General features: G+C 46.3%; 1 protein-coding gene across 2 annotated transcripts in view; it reads left to right on the top strand.

Annotated features, from left to right (window-relative positions):
* Positions 1 to 15,998, top strand: part of IFT56 (intraflagellar transport 56) — an 872,526-nt gene that overhangs the window by 801,399 nt on the left and 55,129 nt on the right. For both annotated transcript variants that reach the window (XM_077452501.1, XM_077452500.1), the window contains exon 15: positions 436 to 505. In XM_077452501.1, coding sequence (XP_077308627.1) covers positions 436 to 505 — 70 coding nt within the window. The remainder of the gene's footprint in view (positions 1 to 435; positions 506 to 15,998) is intronic.

Here is a 15,998-nt window from a genome sequence, read left to right as displayed (position 1 = left end):
TTGTGTGAACGAATCAATGCAGTGCATGTTATCTCAGCATGCAGAGCTTGGATTCATTGAATGAGTTTACCAAAAATTAAATATTGCCGAATATACAGCCTCATGCTACATAACTAAGCTCCAGTTCATGCTGAATAAACTAAATTATTAATGTATATTGCATAGAAATCTATGTTTAAATCTATGTTTAAATAGATGTTTAAATAGATGTTTACTCCAAAAGCATTTTGTTAAAATAAATGTAATAAAAATAAAAAATAAAACTGATTTGAGATAAAAAAAAAAAAAATGTTATCATCAATTTTCATCCACCCTGCTTGCTTCGGATTATTACATATATATATATATATATATATATATATATATTACTGTCGGCGCTATATAAATCCTGTAGTATAGTAATACATTTTTTTTTTTTTCAAAATTCTGTTTTAGGTGTTTTTATTAATTCAGAGCGAGAAGATAAAAAATGATTATGTTTACCTGAGCTGGCTTGCCCGATGTTGTAAGTAGTCACCCTAACTTCCATTATACATCTCTGGAATGTTCTCTTTTACTCACTCATTCTATGAAAAATGTGTAATAAAAATAATAATTGCGCCTACCCAAAACAAAGACAAAAAAAGTCAAGCAGCTACACACGATTGTGACAAAAATTCAAACAGTGATGAAGGTGAAGAGTAGCGCTAAATAATCAAACTAATGCAATACATAAATCACTCAGTAATGTGCATCCTAAACAAAGAACCGAGATATTTTATCACTTCCATGATGGACACTTTTATTTCATTTTGTTACATTTGTGGACTTTTGAATTAGTTTCACTTTCTTCGTTTAGGATGCACATTACTGAGCGATTTATGTATGGCATCAGTTTGATTATTTAGCACTATTCACCTTCATTCTTTGAAAATTACTGATGGGGATCAGTGCTGCCTCTAAGCCCTTGTACACACGGTTGAAGAATCCGTCGGAATGTGTCCTATCGGACCTTGTCGTCGGATAATCCGACTGTGTGTGGTATGCATCGGACTGATTCCGTCCGAATATCCGTCGGACCAAATTTTCCAACATGTTGGAAATATTTCCCGACCAACTGGGCCGGTTGGACCTAATCCGATCATGTGTAGAGAATTTTGATCGGACCAAGTGCCACGCATGCTCACATTAAAATTCCGACACGGAAGTGCTCTTTCAGGTAAAACTACTGCTCGTAAGCGATATAGCACATTCGTCACGCTACAATGTTAAAAATTCTTTCATCAAGCGCATTCTCTTGTTCTTTACAATGCTGCAAGAATGAACTTCTTTTGATGCTCATAGTCACACACACTTCTCCCGAACAGATTTTATTACTCTTTTTTAACCATTTCAGCAATACAATTTTATTTTGCGTCACATCTACACAATTTTTTTTATTTTTTTTTTGGATTTTTTTTTGGGGGATTCACTAAAAATCTCCTTTAAAGACACTTTGCTCATTTTTCCTTTTTTTGTGTTTTTTTTTTTTGTGTGTAAACTTACAACAACAACATTATTCTATTTTTTATATTTTGTTTTTCTTTTTTTAATCAACAGGAGGTTGTTTAGTGTTGGTACCCCTTGTTATTCATTTCACTTTGTATTTTTGAAATGTACCTGCCTGCTCACAAATAAACTGTACTTTTGGAAGGAAATGACACAACTATTTCATCAAACAAAAATAACCTTTATTTTTTCGCTAGAAACTAAAAATAGGAACGCAGCACTGGAGAAACTTCTTAACTTTGGTGCAGCCTTTGGCCCCCAGGGCAGACATGAACAAATTCTAATAGAAAAAATTGGTGGCATGAGGAGTAGATATCTCAGGGAGAGAAGTCTGGTCCCGAAGTCCTAGAGAGCAGGAAATTCAGATGCAATTTCTGTCCCCAGGATGTGGATCTTCAAGAGGCTGCATCTTCTAGCAGACCAGACTCAACCCAGGTCATCACTCTCTCGTCTTCCTTCGGCACTTCCCGCCAGGCATCCTTCGAGGCTGTGGCTGGGCTCCTGTAGCTGGGGCAGGAGGAGGAGGGGGTTGGTCAACCTCCTGGCTGCCACTTGCCACAGCCTCCCCCCAACTGAGGTCATCCTGTGTATGAAAAGGGGACATAGTTTTAGTTTTTTGCTCATCAATCACACCATTTTGTGCTCCTGGCTTTTGCAAATTGAATGTTACCAAATAGAACAGACTATCATTCTGAGCCCAGCATTTTTCTTTCCCGTCCCAATCATTTTTGGTCAGTACTGTCTATTGAGATGTAAACCACTTTGAGAAATCACAACTTACTGATCAATAAGAACATCTAGTTAACATCATTAAATGTAACACAAGAAATATGTTCAACAATGCAATACCTGTCTCAAGCTGGGCCCCACCACATGTTGCTGCCTGGAAGGCCCAGGTTGGACATCAGAAGCCTCAGCTGGGGGTGAAGGATGCCTTGAAGGAAGCCTGGAGAGTGGTGGCCTGAGTGGTGGCCAGGGTACCCCTTGGTCTACCGAAAATGCAGCCTGTCAAAGTGAACCATCCTGGGGTAATAAACAGCATCTGGATCTCCTGCTCTCAAGGACTCCAGGTGCTTCTTTCTCTCCCTGAGATTTGTTAACTTCATGTCCCCAATTTTCCCATTCAGATAGGCCATGTCTGCTGTGGGGACCATGATCCGCAACAAAGCAAGCAGTTTCTCCAGTGCTGCGTTCCTCTTTGTTCTGTCAGTATAAAACTTGCTGTGGAACTACCACAGGCAGGGCATCTCCATGTACAGTTCTATGAATAGCCCCATAAAGTTTTGTGAAAGGATCCATATTGTCTGCAAGACACAACACAAGACAAACCCTCAAATACTAATAATGCAATTAAAAACCCTCCTAATCTTGTCCCAACATCGGCCTAGATAGAAGCAGTCTAGTCTAGTGAAGCACCAAGTAAAAAATGTTACCTTTGTTTCCACGTTCGTCACGTCCGTGCCTCACACTCTCCTCCCAGATCGTACGGACGATACACGCGTGTTGCGTTTTATATACAGTGCGCATGCATGAAACTCCGCCCGCCCCTGACGTTCTTTCCAGACTATTCCCCGCCCCTTTGCTTCCCGCATAGTGGGGAGAGCACATGGCGGAGAGAACGCAGGTGCGCGCTAATAATAGTTCCACTAACGAGGAGGAGGGTGAGGAAAGCCCGGAGCCTGAAACGTCCCGATCCAGGAAGACAAGATTTAAGGCCTCAAATATGTCTTTTGCCTATTTGGAGAGATGTTGGAGATGGTCGACATATTGAACAGGACCGACTATGATGGGAAGTATGGACCTTACCCAAACCCAAATATTATCCTTCATTACAGAGGCAAACCTCTCTTTTGATTGGCTCCATGCTGAGGTTCTCTCCTTGTCGCCACAATGCAGTAAGACATGCTTCCAGAAGGTAGCCAAGGTCCTGCGCACCTGTTCACTTTCCTCCCTGCCAGAGAAACACGATTTTAGCGATGTCTTTGACAAAGGTCAAACCGGTAGTTTGCCTTCACACCGGTCGTATGATTGCGCAATTGATCTTCAACCTGGTGCCATTCCCCCTAGAGGCTGGGTTTACCCTTTGTCAGTCTTGGAGGATAAGGCCATGGAGTATGTTTCTTCTTTGTGAAGAAAGAGTGGTGAACTAAAACCTAGGGGTCTCAATCGTTTCAGGATTAAGAATGCCTATCCGATTCCGTTAATTACAGAGTTATTTGAACGTCCGAAGGGAGCAACGGTTTTCACAAAGCTTGATTTCAGAGCGGCATACAATCTCCTGAGGATTGAGGATTTATCAGCTATGTCTGCCGAGATTTGTTGCAGTTATTTGTGGTGGTTTATCTCGACGATATCCTCATATTTTCTAAGTCCCTGGAGAGCCACCACACAGATGTCTGTCATGTTCTTCAGAAACTGAGAACAATCTCTATTGTAAATTGGAGAAGTGTGATTTCCGTCATGAACAGGTTAAATTTCTGGGTTATGTCATTTCGACTCCTGGTTTTTCGATGGACCCAGAGAAACTTTCAGCAGTCCTACAGTGGCCCGACCCATGGGTTTACATCCTCTGCAGCGTTTTCTGGGCTTTGCCAACTATTTTCGGAAGTTAATTCGTAACTTCTCGTCTCTGGTCAATCCCCTGACTGATATGACCAGAAAGCATAGTAACCCACAGAGTTGGTCTCCGTAGTCCATTAAGGCCTTTGAGAGTCTCAAGGCTGACTTTGTTTCTGCTCCTGTGTTGGCACATCCTGATTCTTCTTTACCTTTTATCCTTGAGGTTGATGCTTCTGAGACTGGAGTTGGCACCCTCCTGTATTAATGTCCTACCTCTGAGAGCGCTATGCATCTTTATGGCTATTTTTCCAAGAAATTGTCACCGGCGGAGTGCAAGTACAAGGTTGGTGACAGAGAGCTATTGGTGATCATTTTAGCCCTGAAAGAATGGAGAAATCTCGAAGGTACCACTGTGCCGGTTCTCATTCTTACTGACCAAAAGAATCTCAGATTCTTGTCTGAGGCTAAATGCCTCTCTCCCAGAAGGGCGCAATCAGTTCTTTTCTTGTCAAGTTTCAGTTACATGCTCATTCTTATCCAGTACTAAGAATGTAATGGCTGACGCTTTGTCACAACAATTTTCCTCCACTTCCAAGATAGTCGGTTCCGGTTACTGTGATTCCACCTGATCATATTCTGGCTACAGTTTGGACCAGTCTCACTTCTCCTTTGGGTGACAAAATTTTTGCTGCTCAGGTCCATGCTCCTCCTGAGAAACCTTGTGACCGCTGCTTTGTCCCAGAGAGTCTCCTTACTGCCGTACGCCAGACTTATGATTCTCCCAAGGCTGCTGGCCACCCTGGGAAGAATCAACTCATTTCCCAGTAATACTGGTGGCCTAGTCTACACCCTGATCTAACCACCTTCGTTGCTGCCTGTTCTGTGTGTGCTCAGAGTAAGACTCCACGATGCCTTCCAGTGGGTCTCCTACAACCCATACCCAATGGAGAGAGGCCCTGGAGCCACCTGTCTATGGATTTCATTGTGGAGTAACCCAACTCTCAGGGAAACACAGTTATCCTTATTGTGGTTGACCGGTTCTCTAAAATGTGTCATTGTATTCCACATAAGACGTTGCCCACTTCTAAGGAACTTGCTTCCATTTTTGCTTGGGAGATCTGTCGCTGACATGGGCTACCCAAGGTGATTTGTCAAGGACAGGTTTGTGTCCCGGTTCTGGCGAGCCTTTTGTGCAAAGTTGGGAATTCAGCTTGCTTTCTCCTCTGCGTATCACCTGCAGTCTAATGGGACTGCAGAATGAGCCAATCAGTCCTTGGCACAATTCCTACATTGCTATACTTCTGACCATCATAACAACTGGTCAGACGTCTTACCGTGGGCAATTTGCTAACAATAGTGCCTTGAATTCTGCTTCCCGATTGTTCCCGTTTATAGAAAACTATGGTTTCCAACCTTCCATGTTGCCTGACTATTTTGTTCTGCAGAGTCTTCCTGTGTTAGAGGAGCATCTCCGTGGTCTTCTTTCCACTTGGGCACAAGTCCAGTAGGCTTTGCAACATGCTAATGATAGGTACAGACTCCATGCTGACCGCAGACGCCTGTCTGCGCCTTCCTACCAGGTTGGAGACAGGGTCTGGTTGTCATCTTGCAACCTCCGACTTAGTGTTCCCTCTCTGAATTTCACACCTTGGTTTATTGGGCCTTTCCATATTCTTTGCAGGATTAACCCAGTGGCTTAGACATTAGACCTTCCTTCTAATATGCTTATCTCAAATGTATTTCATGTCTCCTTATTAAAACCTTTGGTTTGCAACCGCTTTACCACTTCGGTGCCACATCCTCACCCTTTTCAGGTTGAGAACCATGAGGAGTATGAAGTACAGTCCATTGTTGACTCCCATGGTTTCCGTGGGCGCATACAGTACCTGGTGTATTGGAAAGGATACGGTCCGGACGAAAGCTCTTGGGTCCCACCCTCGAACGTACATGTCCCTGTCCTCCTCTGTTTTCCATAGATGTTTTCCCCTCAAACCTGGTGGTACTCCGAGGGGGAGGGGTCGTTGAGGAGGGGCTACAGTCAGGGCTGTGCCCAGCCCTTGCTTCTCTGAGCTGGCCGCTCAGGTGTCGGCTAATTGCCAGCTCCTACCTAGCTACAGTGATTCACCTGTTGATGATCTTGCCTATTTAAGCCATCCAGTCCAGATGATCTCTGCCTTCACCTTGGTCACATCTTTAGAGACTCTCTCCTGTGTTTCTGTTAGACTTGCTTGGCTGACATTCCTTCTGGCTTCAGATCCTGCTTGCTGTTCTACTACACTGTTCTCTGGCTCCCTGAGGTTTTGGCTTGTCTATCTGTTCTGGTTCCTGAACTCCGACTATGTTTTGACTATGTTTACCTTTTTTTATTATTATTAAACAAGTGTGATCTCACTGTTCTTCTGTCTGTCTGATTCATGGTTTCTGACACAGTTCCAAACAAGGTCATCCAGAGCCCAGGGCAAAAATGCCTAACTGCGCCCCCCCTGCTTTGTGATGTGTTTCCACAGTCATCCTATCCACTCCCAATTGTCATACCCATGTACAGATTGCAGGGGTCAGGTATGTGTAACCTACAAAATTAGGGGGTCAGGAGTGGGTAGTCTACAGAGTGCAGAGGTTAGCTTGGGTAACTGACAGTGTTAAGGTGTTCTCCCCCCTTGAATACTTGAGACAACACAGTTCCTAACGCAACATTTGATGCATCAGTCTGGAAATTCCCTTGAAAAGTCAGGCAAGTACAACACTGGCTAACTTGACCTGTTTTAAGTCCTCAAAAGCTGCTTCTGCTTCAGGGGTCCATTTCATCATGACAGCCTTCAATTTGACAAAAGGGATCAGGGGAGCAGCCTGTGAGGCAAAATGGGGAAAGCGCAATAATAGCCAGAAATTCCTGAAAATGCTGGAACATGCTTCTCGTTAGTGGGGTGTGGCCAACTCTGAATAGCCTCAAGTTTGTTTACTTGGGGCTTTATTAGACCTCTCCCAATGGTATATCCCAGATACTTTCTGTCTTTATCAACCACCTTCCTCAGCATTTATTTTAACATTTTGTTAATTCTTTCAACCAGCCCATCTGTTTGAGGGTGATACACTGAAGTATGTAATTGGGTCACTTTAAGAAGTTTTCAAAGCTCTTTGGTTGCTCTAGACATAAACAGGGTGCCCTGGTCAGTTAGTACTTTAGGGATGCCCACACAGCTGAAAACATGAAATCGCTACAGTATCTCACAAAAGTGAGTACACCCCTCACATTTTTGTAAATATTTTATTATATCTTTTCATGTGACAGCACTGAAGAAGTGACACTTTGCTACAATGTAATGTGGTGAGTGTACAGCTTTTATAACAGTGAAAATTTGCTGTCTCCTCAAAATAACTCAACACACAGCCAATAATGTCTAAACCGCTGGCACCAAAAGTGAGTGCACCCCTAAGTGAAAATGTCCAAAATGGGCCAAAAGTGTCAATATTTTGTGTGGCCACCATTACTTTCCAGCACTGCCTCAAACCTCTTGGGCATGGAGTTCACCAGAGCGTCATAGGTTGCCACTGGAGTCCTCTTCCACGGCGACATCACGGAGCTGATGGATGTTCGAGACCTTTGCGCTCCTTCACCTTCAGTTTGAGGATGCCACACAGATGCTCAATAGGTTTTAGGTCTGGAGACATGCTTGGCCAGTCCATCACCTTTAACCTCAGCATCTTTAGCAAGGCACTGGTAGTCTTGGAGGTGTTTTTGGGGTCGTTATGTTGGAATACTGCCCTGCGGCCCAATCTCCAAAGGGAGGGGATCATGCTCTGCTTCAGTATGTCACAGTACATGTTGGCATTCATGGTTCCCTCAATGAACTGTAGCTCCCCAGTGCCAGAAGCACTCATGCAAACCCAGACCATGACACTCCCACCACCGTGCTTGATTGTAGCCAAGACAAACTTGTCTTTGTACTCCTCACTTAATCCATGTCCATAACCTGCTTGTCTTGAGCAGATTGCTTGTGGGCTTTCTTGTGCATCATCTTTAGAAGAGGCTTCCTTCTGGGACGACAGCCATGCAGATCAGTTTGATGCAGTGTGCTGGCAGCACTCATATGTCTATTTCCCAAAGACAGAAAATGGATGTGACGCTGAGCACGTGCATTCAACTTCTTTGATCGACCATGGTGAGTCCTGTTCTGAGTGGAAGCTGTCCTGTTAAACCGCTGTATGATCTTGGGCACCGTGCTGCAGCTCAGTTTCAGGGTCTTGGCAATCTTCTTATAGTTTAGGCCATCTTAATGTAGAGCAACAATTCCTTTATTTCCACATCCTCAGAGAGTTCTTTGCCATGAGGTGCCATGTTGGACTTCCAGTGACCAGTATGAGAGAGTGAGAGCGATAACACCAAATTTAACACACCTGCTCCCCATTCACACCTGGGACTTTGTAACACCAATGAGCCGCTTGACATCAGGGAGGGAAAATGGCTTATTGGGCCCAATTTGGACTTTTTCACTTAGGGGTGTACTCACTTTTGTTGCTGGTGGTGTAGACATTAATGGCTGTGTGTTGAGTTATTTTGAGGAGACATCAAATTTACACTGTTATACAAGCTGTAAACTCACTACTTTACATTGTAGCAAAGTGTAATTTCTTCAGTGTTGTCATATGAAAAGATATAATAAAATATTTACAAAAATGTGAGGGGTGTACTCACTTTTCTGAGATACTGTATTTGGCAAAGGTTTTGGCAGAAGTGTTTCATAGAGGAATCACTTCTGGGTAATGGGTGGTATAGTCCATTATCACCAAGATGTGCTGGTGCCCTCTAGTGGACTTCAGCAAAGAGCCAACCAAATACATGGTGATCCTCTCAAAAGGGACCTCAGTAATAAGCAGGTGTACCAAAGGACTGCCGAAATGGGGCATGGGTGCAGAAATCTGACACACTGGACAGGAGGAACAGTACATTTCCACTTTCTTAGTGAACCCAGGTCAATAATATCTGTGTGATTCTTTCCCGGGTCTTTTCAGCTACTAAATGTCCCCAAGAATGTGCCCATAGGCCAGTCCTAAGACCAACTTGCGTTAAGGTTTGCTCAATGGTTTCCTCTATCCTGTGTATAACTGGTCCCTATCCACGATGAAGTACAGGAGGGTGATCCTCTCCTCAGGGTAACTAATTCCTCATCTATTTTCGCTACATCCTCCTGGGCCCTTGGTAATGTGGGATCTTTCTATTGTTCAGTGGCAACATTTTCTCTGTGATCATCAAACACTACAGGCCCCTGTTCCTCTTTTGAGGTCGCAGGCTCTTCATATGCCCTATTGTTTCCCCTGCTAATACTGACAAGGTAAACTCAGGAGAATCCTCACACTTACAGAATTCCCTAGGACAGGCATGTCCAAAGTCCGGCCCGCGGTCCGGTTTTGAACGGCCCGCCTGGTTATTTAAACATATACATCTTTTGTGGCCCCCGGCTATCTCCCAGCGCTGGGGTCACAAAAGATATATAGTCCGGCTGCCTCGGAGGGAGAAGGCAGGACGAGTGCCGTGCACACAGGAGGAGAATTTCCTGTTTACACGGCAGCTGTAAAAGGAAGTCCCATCTCTGCCATTGGACGACTGTTCTGTCCATCAGAGGAGGCGGGACTTTCTCTTAAAGGGGCCGTTGTGTAAACAGTAAATTCTCCTGTAGGATGTCTTTGGCGCTCGTCCTGCCCTCCATGGCTGCACTGATGGTAATGGTGGCTGCATTCCTGGCAATTGCAATTGTGGGGCTGCATCCCTGGCAATGTTGAGTGAATTCCTGGCAATGGTGGGGCTGCATTCCTGGCAATGGTGGGTGCATTTCCAGCAATGGTGGCTGCATTCCTGGCAATGGTGAGTGAATTCATAGTAATGGTGGCTGCATTGCCGGCAATGATGGGGCTGCATTCCCGGCAATGGTGGGGCTGCATTCCCGGCAATGGTGGGGCTGCATTCCCGGCAATGGTGGGGCTGCATTCCCGGCAATGGTGGGGCTGCATTCCCGGCAATGGTGGGGCTGCATTCCCGGCAATGGTGGGGCTGCATTCCCGGCAATGGTGGGGCTGCATTCCCGGCAATGGTGGGGCTGCATTCCCGGCAATGGTGGGGCTGCATTCCTGGCAATAGTGGGTGCATTCCCGGCAATAGTGGGTGCATTCCCGGCAATAGTAGGTGCATTCCCGGCAATGGTGGGGCTGCATTCCCGGCAATGGTGGGGCTGCATTTCTAGGAATAGTGGGTGCATTCCCGGCAATGGTGGGGCTGCATTCCTGGCAATGGTGGGGCTGCATTCCCGGCAATGGTGGGGCTGCATTCCCGGCAATGGTGGGGCTGCATTCCCGGAAATGGTGGGGCTGCATTCCCGGCAATGGTGAGTGAATTTCTAGCAATGGTGGGTGCATTCCTGGCAATGGTGGGGCTGCATTCCTGGCAATGGTGAGTACATTCCTGGCAATGGTGGCTGCTGCATTCCTGGCAATGGTGGCTGCTGCATTCCTGGCAATAGTGGGCGCTGCGTTCCTGGCAATTGTGGGTCTGCAGGTGGGCACTGACCCTTATTTTGCTTCACAGTTCTTTTATTTAAAATTTTAATTATTTTCTTTTCCTGAAGCTTCCCTCTTAAAGTGAAGGTGCGTGTTATACACCAATAAATACGGTGTATCCAAATACACTGAGTTCATCTCTTCACCACACACTGCCACAAAGGCAAGAGAATTCTTGTTGGGCAGTGTATTAGTGCTCGGACGAACACACTTAGACCGAATTTTAATGGTTCAAAGAATGTCAGGCAAAATGGTCGGCCCTCACGCATGTTCACTTCATCAAATCTGGCCCTCTTTGAAAAAAGTTTGGACATCCCTGCCCTAGGAGTACCTTCAGGCTCTGAAGAACCACTTAATTGTGAATCTGGGCAATCCCAGAGCTCCCAGATTTTTGGGAAATCCCTTCCCACAATGGCATCATGTGGTAGTTGGGGAATCAAACCCATCTGATGACACAGGATACTGAGGGAGGTTTCAAAGGACACCGGATACTCTCGAGTGTCCCCATGTAAACAAATGACCGCCATTTTCCTAGGGTGCAAGATTTTTCCCACTCACTTCAGTTATTACCAAGGTAACCAGGCTACTTGAATCCAACAATACAACCACATGTTTACCATGTATACACATTTTGCATAAAGGTTTTTCATTTTCCTTTACTGAAGTGCATGTACTGTAGTTGCAAATAGGGACTGCAGTCTCTCTGTAAGAAAGTCACAGTGCATTGGTTCATCAGTAGCTGGACAAACTGCCGCTACATGTCCCTCTTCCTGACAGTGATAACAAATTAACTTTCTAGTCACCTCCTATGGGATTGGTCTTCCAGGCCGCTCTTGCTAGACATTCGAGGCAGTCCCAAAAATACCTTTTAATTCCCCTTTTTTCACTATCTCCACCCCCATCCCTTGGTGCAGTCTTACCCATAGCTGTAGATGGTCTGTTCTTCGGGTGGAAAGTCCATGAGTCTTTGAGGGAAGACATCGGATTCTCTGTTGCTAAGTAGCTTTCCACAAGTTTGTCCACTGTTTCCGGATCGCCATCGCTCACCCATTTCTGCAAGGTAGTAGGGAGAGACCTTAGGAATTTGTCCATGACCATCCACTCCACAATTTTTGGTCCAGAAAGAGTTTCTGGCTGCAGCCATTTTCCTGGTGGATAAGGTCATGCCTTTTGTGACTGGGGTGGCTTTCACAGCCGATAACTCCAATTGTGGACACGCTGAGCATGGACAGCCAGGGTTACACCCAGTCATGCTAATATTTCCATTTTCAAATGATCATAGTTCTTTGCATACGCAGGCTCCAAGTCAAAATAAGCCTTTTGGGATTCTCCAGATAGTAGGGGGGGCACTAGTCCAGCCCATTGTTCTTTAGGATAAATTTATTTTTCTGCTGTCCTTTTTAAAGGTGGTCAGAAACATCTCAGGGTCCTTATCTGCAGTCATTTTTGGCAACAGGTGGCTTACCCGAAAAGACAGGATGTTACCGAAATCACCCCCAGTCTCGGTCTGCTGCCTTTTGCTGAAACTGTTTTATGATGGCCTCTATTTGTTGTTGGTGTTTGTTCCTGCTGTTCCAAGGCTCTGTTGGTGAGCCTCTTGGGCTGCAAGCAGTGGCGGAACTACCACCATAGCGACCCGTGCGGTCGCTACGGGGCCCGCAGCTGAGGAGGGCCCGGTGAGCGGGCGGCAGGTGAGCCGCCGAGCTCCCTGTCCGCTCGGCGCTCCTACAGTCACACTGACTGTACGAGCGGACACAGCCAGGTGACTCGGCGGCGGCAGGGGGTTGTTGGGGAAGCTGCGGGGAGGCTTAGTGGGTGGCCAATCAGCGGGTGGCGGGGCAGAGAGATGACATCATCTCTCACCGCCCGGCGCCCGCCCTGCAAACTGCCAGCTCCGCTCTCACTCACTGTGCAGGCAGCAGAGATTACATCCTCTCTCTGCTGCCTGACTCAGACTGGCAAACAGAGCGACTTTAACAGGAAAGTGACAATCCGCAATGTGTGACAGGTGACATGGCAAATGGACAATCCACAATGGATGGCAGGTGACATGGCAAGTGGAAAATCCGCAATGTGTGGCAGGTGACATGGCAAATGGACAATCCGCAATGGATGGCAGGTGACATGGCAAGTGGAAAATCCGCAATGTGTGGCAGGTGACATGGCAAATGGACAATCCGCAATGGATGGCAGGTGACATGGCAAGTGGAAAATCCGCAATGTGTGGCAGGTGACGTGGCAAGTGGACAATCTGCAATGTGTAGCATGTGACGTGGCAAGTGGACAATCTGCAATGTGTAGCATGTGACGTGGCAAGGGGACAATCTGCAATGTGTAGCATGTGACGTGGCAAGGGGACAATCTGAAACTTGTGGCATGTGACGTGGCAAGGGGACAATCTGAAACTTGTGGCAGGTGACGTGGCAAATGGACAATCCGCAATGTGTGGCAGGTGATGTGGCAAGTGAACAATCCGCAATGTGTGGCAGGTCACGTGGCAAGTGGACAAACCGCAATGGGTGGCAGGTGACGTGGCAAGTGGACAATCCGCAGTGGGTGGCAGGTAACGTGGCAAATGGACAAATCGCAATGGGTGGCAGGTGACGTGGCAAATGGACAATCCGCAGTGGGTGGCAGGTAACGTGGCAAATGGACAAACCGCAATGGGTGGCAGGTGACGTGGCAAGTGGACAATCCACAATGTGTGGCAGGTGACGTGGCAAGTGGACAATCCGCAATGTGTGGCAGGTGACGTGGCAAGTGGACAATCCGCAATGTGTGGCAGGTGACGTGGCAAGTGGACAATCTGAAACTTGTGGCAGGTAACGTGGTAAATGGACAATCCGCAATAGGTGGCAGGTGACGTGGCAAGTGAACAATCCGCAATGTGTGGCAGGTCACGTGGCAAGTGGACAAACCGCAATGGGTGGCAGGTGACGTGGCAAATGGACAATCCGCAATGGGTGGCAGGTGACGTGGCAAATGAACAATCCACAATGTATGGCAGGTGACGTGGCAAGTGGACAATCCACAATGAGTGGCAGGTGACATGGCAAGTGGACAATTTGTAATGTGTGGCAAGTGACAATCTGCAACTTGTGGCAAGTGGACAATCTGAAATGAGTGGCAGGTGATGTGGCAAGTGGACAATCCACAATGGGTGGCAGGTCACGTGGCAAGTGGACAATCCGCAATGTGTGGCAGGTGACGTGGCAAGTGGACAATCCCCAATGTGTGGCAGGTGACGTGGAAAGTGGACGATTTGCAATGTGTGGCAGGTCACGTGGCAAGTGGACAATCCACAATGGGTGGCAGGTGGACAATCCGCAACTTGTGACAAGTGACAATCTGCATCTGGTGGCAGGTGACACACTCGAGGCTCCCACTGATTCTGCATTATGGTGAGTTGAACTATTTAATTTTCTATAACAATGCAATAATAGAAATAATGTGTTTCAATCATCCTGACACCATAACACAAATGGTGCCGTGATAATTGAAGCGCCAACATCAGCCATTGCCCCAATAAATTGCCCCCATAAAAGTATTTTCTATCAGTGCCCCTCCCGAGACTAGAATCTGGATCCGCCCCTGGGTGGGGGGGGGCCCATACAACATTTTGCTATGGGGCCCTGTGATTTCTAGTTACGCCCCTGGCTGCAAGGCTCTGTTGCAAAGTTTTATTTGTCTGCTGTTGGTTTGCATATGCCAGAGCAAGCTGTCTCAGTAGCTTCTCCATGCTGGCCTTCACCTTCCCCGCAAAACCTCCACCATATGTAAGGGATTAGCTCAGTAGCGGGATGTGCAGGACCCCCTAGAGGGGTCACAGCACAGCGAAGTAGGTACGGACAGACAGCAAGATCTTTGTAAAAACTAAACAGTGGTTTATTTACAGATATTTACAGCTATAAAGAGGCTTTTAGATACAGACTTAATCTCACCACTCAGAGGTATTACTGCTCTCCAGTTTGCCATGCACATAGATCTGGTTCCAGGGTAGAGCCCTTCCCCAATCATCCTGGGAGTTTTATAGAGCCCTGAGTGCTTTATCTGTTAAACCTGAGCTTGTTAACTTTCATTGAGCCCAAATAGGCTCACTACACAGCACAAGCACAAAAGCAATCAGTGTACTGCATGAACCTGGGACAAATATATCTCCCATCCTGGACATAACCCATCGATTTTTCTGGCTTCCTGTCACAATACATACAAAGAAACCAAAACAAATAAGTTCAGAAATTAGTTATGTGTAATAAAATGGAATGACACGGGGAAAAAAATGTGAACACAAGAAGAAAGGGAGGTGCAAATAGGCATGGGAAGCCAAGACACCATCTGAAATCTATCAGTAATTGGAAAGCAATCCTGACCTTGTTAGTCAAATTAATATCAGCTGGTTCAGCCTTAACTGATAGCTTTTAAAAATGTGTATCATTACCCTAGGAGTAGTGGGTGAAGGGTTCTCCCCTCAGAGACGACAGGGGGGTTTAGATTTTATATTGTGCCCAACTTTGATGCCACCCCCTGTTTGCATTATATTATTTGTATAGCGGGGCGATTGGCCCTTTGGACTGGTATTTATGTATTGTAGCCCCTGCGAGGGCGTTCCGTGAGCAGTTTATATTTTCTTGTTTACTCAAACTTCTAATAAACAGATTGAAATGAAAAATGTGTCTCATTACCAAGGTGTCACACAAGAAACATCTTATGATGAGTAAAAGCAAAGAGCTCTCTCAAGACCTTCACAACCTATTTTCTTTATCATACATCACGGGACACAGAGCCATAGAAGTTCACTCCCTATATAACCGCTCCCACTACTGGGAGTACCTCAGTTTTTTCACCAGTGTCTTAGGCGTTGGTCACAAGTAAAGATGTGCTATGCTGAGCTCCACTGGAATATTCCTTGCTGGAGCAGGCTATGTGACCGGATCCATTTAAAGTGCCTTTTTAGGCTGAACTGAATGGTACCCAGGCCTCATGGCAGAAGAAACGAGGTTTAGCCCGTAATGCTTCTCTTTTTAGAGAGCTGGACCCCGGGATCCAGTACTTTGATTTTTTCAGCCGTAAAGTTTTCCTGGCGGGGTGCTTTACGGGTCCAGTAGTGTGGATCCCCTGATAACAATGGGCCCCGATTCCCGAAGGTTTTTTAAAGGAACCCACCGTGAGGGGTGAAGATTGGGTCTGATTGGTTTTACCACAGAATCCCTGAGGCAGGAAAGGGAAGTGGTGATTTCTGAGGAACGATCGTCGGATGCCGCTCCATTTCTCACCCCCTCTTTCAGCTCTCCTCCTCACCGCCCCCCCCCGCCCACATACACACACGCGCCGATCCTGTTTGATTGGAGGCCCATGTTTGCATA

This window comes from Lithobates pipiens, unplaced genomic scaffold (assembly GCF_037356315.1).
Source record: "Lithobates pipiens isolate NorthernLeopardFrog02 unplaced genomic scaffold, aLitPip1_a1.2 Scaffold_23, whole genome shotgun sequence".
Lineage (NCBI taxonomy): Eukaryota > Metazoa > Chordata > Amphibia > Anura > Ranidae > Lithobates > Lithobates pipiens.
The sequence above is the reverse complement of the archived record's forward strand: the minus strand, read 5'-3'. Positions and strand labels throughout refer to the sequence as shown.